This window comes from Sceloporus undulatus, chromosome 4 (genome assembly GCF_019175285.1).
Source record: "Sceloporus undulatus isolate JIND9_A2432 ecotype Alabama chromosome 4, SceUnd_v1.1, whole genome shotgun sequence".
Lineage (NCBI taxonomy): Eukaryota > Metazoa > Chordata > Lepidosauria > Squamata > Phrynosomatidae > Sceloporus > Sceloporus undulatus.
The window spans coordinates 56,215,671-56,227,835 of NC_056525.1; the positions used below are offsets into that span (position 1 = coordinate 56,215,671).

Sequence of the window (12,165 nt, forward strand, 5' to 3'; positions counted from 1 at the left end):
AACAAAAAAAGTAAAAAATAAAAATCAACAGTTCAAGCCTATACACATCTACATAGGACACTAGGCAAATCAGTATAAGGGCGGTAGTTTTTTGAGGGGAAAACACTTTACAGAACCAAGCTTAAATCTAGAAGGGCACTAGAAGTCTATGGATTACAGCAAGCCAACCTGTTATTTATCCAGATGGTATGATGAGCATGTTTACAATTTCATAGTATGCAGAAGTTCCAAGACAAACCTGAGATTCTGAAAATGAACTGAACCCCAATAGCCCTAATGTCTTGCCTATGAGGAATGCAAACCGAAACAAGATTCTTGATTTGCTGCCCACCTTTCATCTTACCTGAGTCATCTGTAGGACTGTTTCACCTGGAGTCTGTGTGGCTCCTGTTAGAAAGAAAGTTATAAAAAAACATACAACACACATCATTTTGAGATCATGAAAAAATGGTATAACATTTAAAAAACAAATTGAAAGGGAAACTGAAGTTTCTATGTGGAAAAAAAGACCAAAGTTTGCTGAGTCAGACAAATCCAAATGGAACTAGAACACTCAAATAAAAGGAACCAAAAAAAAGGGGGGGGGAATGTAAAAGGAGGATAGAAAAGTGTATAAAGAAAATAAAAAACACAAGCCTTTCTATCATATAATTTCCCACCATTCATTATTTTTTTATTTGCCATAGGAAGTGTCAACATGAATTGTCCAGCATTAAGAACCACTTTTTAGGTCTATAAAGCAATCTGTAGATTACATTTGACCAAGCAATGGGCTCCTCAGTTTGTTACAAAGCATCAAATGCCCTCCTCTACCTGTTCATTCAAAACCTACTTCCTGTGTTGTTAATAAACTGGAGTCATAATAAACAAGAAAATTGGGTGGAGGTTTTCCAGTCTTAAGTTTCCCGTGCTCTCATCCTCTTGCCTACCTGTGACTTCCTGCTACTTCTCAAACGTAAGAGCCTTTAAAAAAGGCACATCGTCTGGATAGACTGAAAACCAAAGGCCCTGCCCTACACTTTGCTCTACAAAATGTTGCCAGGCTATGTTAAACTTAAAAAACAAAAACACATACCTGCCACCAAAGTAGCACTGAGCAGACACTAAGGGGAAATTTCCTATGGCAGAGTGGGCAACTAGTATCTACTTCAAATTGTATTAAGAGGCAAAGTGCCAAACATTCCAGAGAGGGTACCATACAAAACACTGTACGTTTCAATTATTTTTCTTTCTCAGCAGAAACTATTTCAGGCCCCTCACATCTGGCTAAATATAAAAACATTGCTTGTGTAAGGATTCTAGCATAGAATACCTAATTTTGTGTGAAGGGAATATCTGAGTGCATTTAAAAAGGTCCATGTGTATGTGTGCAGTCTATGAACTGTACCTTGCCATTCCGTCCTAGGGAAGCCAGTACTAGATAATATAGAAACAATTTCCTTTACATAATTCATATTAATGACACATCAATATTTCCCAAAGTATTATACAGTGCGCTCTTGGCTTACGTGGGTGATCTGTTCCGGAACCCCCCGCGTAAGCCAAATTGCACGTATGCTCGAGCCCATTCAAGTTAATGGGGCTCGTGCACTCAGCGGTGCAGTGGTGCACACATGCGCCACAGGCGCACACCACCATTCTTTGAATGGGACTTGCACCCGCACACTCCCACACAGCTCTATGCAGCTTTGCACGTGAGCTCAAAAGCCGCATATAGCGCGCTTGCCTATAACGCGGGCACACTGTATACATTAGTTTCCTTTACCACGACCCTGTATCACTTCAGCACTACAAGCATTTCAATCTTACTTTCGTACCAGCAAACAAATCTGCAAGAGACCTGCAGCTTTAATGTATGCAGCTTTTCCCATTTCCAACACCCCATCATAGTGTCCTTTTTGCAAGGCTTCTTAACTATCACTACCAAGAAGCCTTTGCTAAGCACTGCATGCTCCTGCCCATCGAGCCAACTATAATAGAAAGTCTAAAGATCTAGATTTGTAGAAAGCACTGTCATCTCACAACATACGGTATCTACAACTATGCTCAAGACATTATTCACCCAAGCAATAGTTTTAATGTAAGTAGTAAAGCACAAAAATTACATAAGCAGGTGTAAACAGCACTGGAATTTCTAGTGAAGGACAGTACAGGCATAACTGTATCACCTTGACCTGTTCAGAAGAAGCTGAAGACCTATCTCTTCCAACAGGTTTTCCCCCAGGTGTTGTTGACTGGCTCTCCCCCCCTTCACTTAACACTTTTTAAAACTAGTTATGTTGTGGTATTTTAATGTTTGTAATCGTTTCTCTTGTTTTTAAAATTGATGTATTGTTATGTGATTTTATAATGTAGATATGTTTGTAAATTGTCATTGTTTAGTACCCTTGTTGTAAACCCGCTTTGATCCTTTGGAAAAGCGGGCTATAAAATAAACATCATTAATCATCATCATCCATCCATCATCATCATAATTATTATTATTATATGAACTCCGGAAGGTTCAACATGTTTTTGTTTACTTATCTGAGGCTTACCTGACCTGTTTTGCTTGTTTCAGACATACATATTATTTTGAGTAAAAAGTTTGCTGAAACATACTGAACTGCCCTTCCTTTTTGTTATGTGGAAACCTATCCCTATTCTTCCATGTTATTTCTGCCTCTGGTATCAAATTTTCTGTTAAAGAGGTAATACAGTCGGCCCTTGGTCTACGCGGGGGATCCATTCCAGAACCCCCCGCGTATGCCAAAATCCATGTACGCTCAAGTCCCAGTCTATCCAATGGCGGTGCGCATGCATGTGCGCTGCCACTGGGGACAAAAGTCCCTCTTCTCTCCTCCTCTTTCCCCCCTCCTTCCTAACTTCCCTAACCCTCCCTGCTTACCTGCTCGGTCGCCGCGCCACCGCCGCCTCCTCGTCTTCGCTGCCACTGCGGGAAATACCGGGTAATGCTCTTGGAGGCCAAGAGGCCTCTAGGCTGTACCCAGCCCTTCTGCAGCGGCGGCGAGGAGGACGAGGTCAAGTTTCATCCTCCTCGCCGCTGCCACCCTCACAAAAGGGCCGGGTGCAGCCTGGAGGCCTTTTGGCAGCGGTGGTGGAGATCGAGGCAGCGAGGTGGAGGCCTTGAAGGCCTCTGGAGCTGGTCCTTCGTCTCCTCGCCACCTGGCCCTTCCGCAACGGCGAGGAGGCAGAGCAACAGCACCAGAGGCCTTCAAGAGAACCACCCAGCCTTTCCCACAGCGGCAGCGAAGATGAGGAGGCGGCAGTGGCGGCGCGGCAACCGAACAGGTAAGCAGGGAGGGAAGGTAGGTAGGTAGGTTGGAAGAAGGGAAGGGAGGGATGTTAGGAAGGAGGGGGGAAAGAGGAGGGGAGAAGGACTTTTGTCCCCAATGGCGGCATGGGCCATGGGGGTACGCTCAAATCCACACATGGCAAATCCGTGTATAATGAGGGCTGACTGTATATCTACCCCTCTTAACTGAGACAGACCTGTACAGAATTTCCATTAAAAACCCCCATCAACATAAGAATCAAACGTAATTGCTTACCAGGTTCCTTGGTAATGGTTTCTTCTGTGGTTGGCGTTTCTGGTTGTAACAAGAGAAAAGTACTGGTTTTCAGATGCTGGCTGGCAATGCATGAAATACTTCTTTTAACATTCAAGAGTCAGGGGAACCCATATAAACCACCATTCATAAGAGATTCACACAAAATGGTTTCTCATGGGACACTGTCTTTGCAAGGTGAAAATGTTTCTAAATTCTTAATTACCAGACATATTCATGGAATTTGGCTTGGTTCAAATTGCAGCTGATGTACCTTACATGGCTCAGAAAAGGAAACATTCTCTAGCAATGATGGGATTATGGAAAAGCCATCTTGATTCAAAACTGAGCAATGATTTAATTCTAGAGTGCTGTGAAGCTTAGTGGAACTGTAGAACCATACTCTGTTCACTTATAGATCTCTTTACCCACTCACTTATTTATCCACGTTAAAAATCTACCAAGATAACTCAGAATTACAAGAATCAATGTAAACTACATATTAATATGGTAGTGCCATAGCCCTGAGTTGGAAGAGCTGAGCAGGCTTAATGACTACAGGGTAACTTGGAGGTCTCTCATGTTGGGGCGTGGAAAGACGCGCTATGTCCACTGTGACCACCTGCAGAGTTGAACCATGTCGACAGGACGCCAGGGAGAAGGAATCTGAAGAGATGTTTGCAAAGGTATTCAGGCCAAGAAGGAAAATATTCCTTCACCACTGCAAACGGCCTTAAGCTCCCGGCTTGAGAAATAATGACAAGAGCACTTCAAGCCGTCACTCTACACGAGGGCTTTAATAATAAAGTTACTTTAATAAATAAAATACTTTGCCAACCAAACAACCATAACAACAAAACAGAGAGGCAGTTACTCTTACACCAACTGTTATAACTGACACACTCTCTCAGAAGAACACTGACAGCATCAACATTCCATAATGCAAGTGTCAACTGCCACTGGAATTGTAATAAGTTCCGCTACAGCTCTATCTTGTGGTCACATACATGTCATTTCCTAACATTTCCCTCTGATGTAGTCTTGATTGTGTGTGTGTACCATCCCTGCTAGCCACCCACGTGTGGCATCTCACAGGTGTCTGCGATGTGCAAAGTTTGTCATGTTGTCCCCAGAACCAACATGCTGCAGCCTATTCTGCACAAGCCTTCTGACTCTTGGTATCACCCCACAAACTACTAAGTCCTACATCTCCGGAGTCTAAAATTCTGCCATGCCTCCAGCATACCTGTGAACTCCTGTTCACACCAGTTGTAGTGCCACAGTGTTCCCCTAGACTTTCTGCCAACTGTCTAGCCCACTGTCCAGAACTCTTACCACCAGGCAATGCAGCAACCTCTGCATCTGTTGTCCCAGGTGAAGTTCAACTCTGCCTTTCTGACCTCCAGCTGATGAAACCCCCAGAACAACTGGTTGTCAGATCAGTCCCTGACTCTCTATCTGCTGCTGTCCTAGATGCTGTGGATCTGTGTCTCAATCCACCCAGCTCTGACTCCACACCTTTCAAGCTCCAGCATCTGGCTCTCACTGGCACACCTTGAAACCTCTGTCCTGGTTTCTGTCACTCCAGATCCTCTTGCCTTGGGATCCTGTCTGGTGTCCAGCTAACCTCTCTCTGGATCTCTGTGCCACCTTTCCTTGTTCCAGCCTGACCCTCTCCTGATCCTTGGCTGTAATATACAAACCTTCTCTTATTCCTTGATAGCCCATGCCAGTGACACACTTGGCTCTGGCTTCCCTGGTGCTATCATTCTTTAACTTATTTTGCCCTCCAGGCCTGGCTAAACCATCAAACACATCCTGACTATTCTCTGCCTCATACCCCTGATCTCTGGCTCTTTTCCACCCCTCCTGCTCAGTGCATGTCCCCCTGAGTTTTTTCTTGAGTGTCCACAGATTTCCTGAGTGCTATTACTGAAGAGGCCTGTGCCTGCTTCACTACAAAAAACTTGCCCTTCTGAGACCTCATAAGAATCAGGAACGTTCCCGGACCACCCTCAGTGTCACTGCCACTAACACTGGCCTGAGTGTCTTGCTCCTGAGCCTCAACCTGTTCTTTCTTTACAGTCTCTTTCTTTGGAGTCTCAGTATGTGTTTGTGTGTCTTCGGAAGTGCTTGTTTGTTTATCACTCACATCTCTGGATATATGTACCCCTCCATTTCCATTGTTCTTATCTGTCACAATGTTTTACAAAAACATGTTGATTTAAATGAAATTTTTCCCAGCCAGCATGGGTCTCAAAACTAGCACTCCTGGAATACAAAATCCTGTTCCCATCCATTAGGAACCTTTACTTATTCCCTTCATAGCCCACAAAATGCAATCTTTGGCTTTTGGGCTCATTCTTTTTCCTAAATTGAGGTGGAATGTACACTGAGGCAAATTGTCCAAAAGTCCTTAAGTACTTTTGGTTTGGTGCTCTATCATACAACAAAAAATAAGGAGTTTGATTTATCACACTGCACCATGACCTGTTCATAATGTGACAAGCAGTTCTTGTGGCTTCTCCCCACAAATTTGCTGGTGCTCCAGAATCTTCCAACATACAATCCCTTATTTGATTTAACATACCAATCCTGCGTTCAGCCAAACCATCTTCCACAGGACATCCGGGATTTGTAGTTTTGTGTTGGATTCCTTTCTGCCCAAACCACTGCTACAAGTTATTACAAAGAAATTCCCCACTTCTGTCTGTCACAATAGGGCCAACCTTGTAGGGAAACTCCCTTTCAACAGAATTAACCCATCTTTTGATCATATCAGCAGCCTCACTTTTGGTTTTGAGCATCATCACAAATGTAAATCGGGTATGCCTGTCTACAATTAGTAGGGTAAACTTGCATCCCCCTAAACTCTTTACTTGATGTGGCCCTGATAAGTCTGCATGTACCACTTGAAAAGGCCTCTGGGTAATGCATTTACTCACCTTCGCCACAGGGTAAGCCTTGACTTTGACCTTTTTGCACACAGCACAGTCAAGGTAACTATTACAGCCCTCGACTCTGAACTCTGGGCAAATCTTTTCTAGATTTTTCAAACCCTTAAAGTTTATGTGGCCCATAACTCTATGGAAGTAATGAGCATACCCATCATGCAGTGGTTTGTTTGTTACCTTCCCACACTGCACTTGTTCCACCATGTGGTAAGTGTGATTTTTCTTTAAGGCTTTACCACACATTGCTCCTTCCTTGGATATAATCCCCTCATTTTTTTCTGAAAAGGATTTTATATCCATCATCAGTAAGAGATGCCACACTTACAAGGTTATTTTGCAACTTTGATGCACACAAAAAATTATGAAATACCTTTTTTTAAACCTGGGATTAATACAGACCCTTGTACCTCTACACAGTCAGATTCACCATTTGCAAATACCACAGTGTCCACTGGTGCTGACTTAGGGTGCTGTAGTTTTTCCTATTAGGGGTCATGTGGTGAGAACACCCACTGTCCAAAATCTATACAGACTGATCTTTCTTCTCACTTACAACTCCGTCCACAGCTGTAGCAAACCCCCTCCCACCGAGAGGCTTATCTTTCCTTTTCTTTTGTGAGTTTTGTCCTTTCTTTGCTGCAGAGACTTTTGGACAGTTCTTTATAAAATGTCTGGTCTCCCCACAGGAAAAACATTTCCGTATCCTGCAAACAGCAGCACTCCCCTCTTCAGGCAAGGACATAGGTTGGTTGGTTTGTTGTCGCCTCCAGCTAGTTGCACCCTTGAATCTCTCCTCAAAGTCTCTCTTCTGAATTTCTTCCAGTATTCTGGATGCCACAAGGTCCACAGTTCAATCAGCTTCGGCTACTCCCTGGAGATTGCACATCAAAAACTCCCAGTCACTGCTTAAATTACTAAGTAGTATATGGGCCTTCTGGGTTTCCTCAATCTGGATGCCACGCTCGCTGCACTCTGCAAAGTTTTCTTGCATCCTTTTTAAGTGTATAATCATGGATTCGCCTACCTGCTGTTTACAACAATATAGCCTTCTGCTGCACAGCATTTTAGACAAGGCTCCAGCTGGTTGGCTAACAGCCGCAAGAGCTTTCCAAATGTCAAACACTGACCTCTTATTTCTAATATGATTTAGCTGGCTTGGCTCTATAGCTAAAACAATTGTTGCTCTACCTTTTTCATCACCATCTAGCTGGTCTTCATCAGTAGGATCTGGCTGTTTCTTTACATACTCTCATAAGTCCTGCTTTACCAGTAAAGTTTGCATATAAATTTTCCATGAAGCATAATTCTTCTCAGACAGTTTCTCAAACTTGACAGCCGCTTCCATGTTTGCAATGAGTCTTCGACTTAAACAGCTGCAAACAAACACTCCGATACTGATAACAGACTGGGCTGGCTGCCAAACAAGAATAAGTTTCCAAAAACAAACTGATAACGACAGACTTTTCTCTTCAGTCCTCTAGTAAACCAAACACAGCTCACCAATTGCAGAACTAGATCTTCCACAGCTTCTTTAGCGTTGTTCATGCAGCTACTGGGCCCATAACCCTTGTTTGGGTGTGGAAAGACATGCAATGTCCACCACGACCACCTGCAGAGTTGAACCATGTCGACAGGACGCCAGGGAAAAGGAATCTGAAGAGATGTCTGCAAAGGTCCCCCTCACCTGTCGTTATATTGATATCACATCCGGCTAGCTTGGAATTGTTATTGTTATAGTCATTTTTATACTGCGTATTTGTGATTTTGTGATTAATGTTTTTATTGTAATTGTGTGTTGTTGGATTGTAAAATTCACCACTGTAACCCGCCTTGATCTCTGGAAAGGCGGGCTAGAAATAAAACTTTTATTATTTTATTATTATTTAAGGTATTCAGGCCAAGAAGGAAAATATTCCTTCACCACCGCAAACGGCCTTGAGCTCCCAGCTTGAGAAATAACAACGAGAGCACTTCAAGCCGTCACTCTACACGAGGGCTTTAATAAATAAGTTACTTTAATAAATAAAATACTTTGCCAACCAAACAACCATAACAACAAAACAGAGAGACAGTTACTCTTACACCAACTGTCATAACTGACACACTCTCTCAGAAGGACTGACAGCATCAACATTCCATAATGCAAGTGTCAACTGCCACTGGAACTGTAATAAGTTTTGCTACAGCTCTATCTTGTGGTCACATACATGTCATTTCCTAACATCTCATTCTTAGGGATGCCACACGTTGAAGCCAACTTGAGAGCAATTGACAACAACAGTCTTCAACCAAGTTTTTTTTTAAAACCTTGTAACAGGTTAACACAGGGCCAGTGTGGCCTAGTGGTTTGAGTATTGGACTACAGCTCTGGAGACTAGGGTTCAAATTCCCACTTGGGCATGAAAATCCACAGGGTGATCTTGGGCAAATCACACTCTCTCAGCTTCAAGAGGATGGCAATGGCAAACCCCCTCTGAACAAATCTTGCCAAGAAAACCCTATAACAAGTTGGTCTTAGGGTCGCCATAAGTAAAAAATGACTTTGAGGCATACAACAATAACAACAAACAGATGACATACATATTAATTTTGTTGTGTGGAGCAACACTTACTTATTTCTTTCAAAACATGGAAGTAATCGGAGGACATTGGGGGGAGATTTTCGGCTACTTTTGATAGTTAAAAGTAAAATGCTTTGTAAAATAAAAGTACTGTTACTTCTAGGCAGTTAACTTTTACAAATAAGATTCCAAGCCCTGCATCTATGTCATCATAAGCCCAAGTGGGTCCCTGGGCTTAGGGGCAGGAGTGCTTTTTACCAGCACTGCCTGGGACACTAGCTACCTGTCCTGAGTAGGGATAATTTGATCACTGTGGCCTGTTACAGACTGCCAAAATAAAGCTGCTTCGGGTCTCTTTGGAGGTATGCTGTTTAAATGATGGATGTATCCTAAGAATCTGGAAGCTGCACCAAAGCTGCACTCAAGTGCTTACGAATGGAGTGTGGCTTTGGCGCGACCTCCAGACTCTTAGGACCCATGCATCATTTAAATAGCATACCTCCAAAGAGACCTGAAGCAGCTTTATTTTGGCAGTCTGTAACAGGCCAGTGACACCTAAATTGGGACCCTTTCTTTGGATTATTGCAACATGTTCTATGTGAGGATGTCCTTAAGGCTACTCTGAAGGATGCAGCTCATGCAGAATGCACTGGTTAGGCTGTTCACTGGAGGTGTCTTCTGCATGCACATACCCTCTTATTGAAAGAACTGCACTGGCCATCACTGTGTTACTATACCAAATTTTCATCAATCAATTATCAAGCCGTAAACAATGCAGAACCAGTGAAAGAACTCAGTTTCTAAGATTGTCCTGCTCCAACCTTGGAGCAGTTACTTTTGGGCTAAACCTTCCATCATGCCCAGTCTGCATGGCCAAATGTGGTATAAAAATTAAATTTACCTCTGGTCCCACTTGTCTATTAAGATCAAAAGACAAAGCTATCTGGATAATGCCACAGCCCTTATTTAATTATCTGGAAGATTTCAACTGAGTCTTCACTGTGACTCTACCTTTTCTTTGGAACTGCATCTTCTCTTTTCTAAGAAAAGCACTAAATGCTGGAAACGTATTTCTTTTAACATGCATTTTCTAACAAGTGATACTGCTAACAAATGCTATCCACTCTGGCAGCAATAACCTATTATTTTGTTAATTATTTTCATTTTAAATTGCTATTTTTTTAAAAAAAATGTTTAATTTATTGATAATTTTAGTATTCTTTTACTTCATCTACCACAAACCAATTATACACACTGAACAAGAGTGCATATATTTTGCAGTATCTTCATTTTTTCATAACCTTTTTTGATATTGAATCTCACAGTGAAAAGCACTGGACTCCCTCTTCATGAAATTTTTTTCAGACTTCTATTTTTCTGGGTACAATCCCACACTTCCAAATTTCTGTGCTAGAAATTTACTGTTCTTAAAAATGACAGAAATAGCAAGAATGTGGATTTGCTGGTCAAAAACTGGAGCCAAGATTTATAGACACATTTGTTGTAAAGTTGACTTACTATATTTTTAATCTTATGTGCTACTAAAGGCAGAAGAATGCTCCTTCTTCATAGTACTTACCCATAAAAATGAATTTAAACACATGCATCTTTAGACTAGAGTAGAACAGGTTACCTAATATTGAAATTTAACTGGTCTACACTAAAAGAGCATCAGTGACTTGTGTGACTGGTCCTCCGGGTGTGTGGGAACATTCGCTTGTCTTTTGCACATCACACCTCATTCAGAATAAGGGGAGCATAATATGCAGTTTTTGTTATGGCATGGTGGTCTGCCTTTGAAAAGAAAGCAGATTGTGGTCAGAATGCACTCATGATTGTGATCCTAATTTTGTTTCCCACGCTAATTTATGTTAGCTAAAATAGAAGGAAAAATGGGATGCAAAGTTACAGAATGCCAACGTGGCTACAGAGCACCATGGTATTTATTCCAAAGAAAATGTTTTGCCTTCCCAAACCTGAGGATTATGTGTTTAAGCATTTAAACCACAAATGAATGAAATGTAGCTGGCAGGCACCAGGTGCTCTTCAAGACCATTTATTTGCACTTCTCCAGCTGTTCTCCCTAACACATCCATTTGTTAAGCCTTGAAAATGGTACTTTCTTAGTGAAGATGGGGAAACTATTCTCTATTATATTGGGGGAGTCCTCAGCCCAGTAGGAAAACCAAAGGTCACTTCAATTTTTTTCATTTCCTTTTTTTAAAAAAAAGAATATTTTAAATGAAAATATCTGGCCATACATTAAAAAAAAAGGGAATGTGATTTGTTTAGCTTTGTAGAAATAGGCCGTTCAGTATCAAAGCACTACATAAGATTTCTAAAAGGTATGTACAGGTTGAGTCTTCCCTATCCAGAATTCTGACATCCAAAATATTCCAAAAACCAAAACTTTTTTCATAGATGCCTGAGATAGCGACACCTTTGCTTTCTGATGGTTCAGTGTGCATAAACTTTGTTTCAATCACAATATAATTTAAAATATTACAAAATTACCTTCAAGCTATGTATCTAAAATGTATATGAAACATAAATGAATTTTATGTTTAGACCCGGGTCCCATCTCATTATGTGTTTGCAAATACTCTAAATTGCAAAACACTTCTGGTCCCAAGCATTTTGGATATGGAAATTCAACCTGTATGTATAGTAAAACACCTACCCTTGACACATGTTGGAAGTTCAGGGTGCCACATGCTGTCAGCCCCACATTTTACAGACTCATTTCCCACCATAGTGTAGCCAGAATCACAAACAAACTGCAGAACATGCTCATAAGGGTAAGAAGGCTGAATTCCAGTTGTCAGCTTTCCATTTTGAATTTGTGGTCTGCTACACTCGACCACTGGAAAGAGAAGAAAAACACTGAAGAAAGTGTTTCTTCCCAATCAGTACCTGGAACAATGTATGTAAGTACTGTACCACTAAAAATAAATCTTTTGCAGCCATAATGAAATACAATCAACCATGCCTTCTTTTCTTTAGAAAAACTACACAGACGAGGTGGGGCCTGAGCAATGGCCAAATAAGAAAAACACTGAAGAAAGTGTTTCTTCCCAATCAGTACCTGGAACAATGTATGTA

At 41.7% G+C, this 12,165-nt stretch overlaps 1 protein-coding gene across 1 annotated transcript in view; it reads right to left on the reverse strand.

Moving 5' to 3' along the window:
• Nucleotides 1-334: 334 nt before the first annotated feature.
• LOC121928964 (complement receptor type 1-like) overlaps nt 335-12,165 on the reverse strand; it is a 27,586-nt gene continuing 15,755 nt past the window's right edge. Inside the window, exons 7-9 of the mRNA XM_042464293.1 lie at nt 11,744-11,926; nt 3,552-3,590; nt 335-387 (exon numbers count right to left, since the gene is read on the reverse strand). Coding sequence (XP_042320227.1) covers nt 335-387; nt 3,552-3,590; nt 11,744-11,926 — 275 coding nt within the window. The remainder of the gene's footprint in view (nt 388-3,551; nt 3,591-11,743; nt 11,927-12,165) is intronic.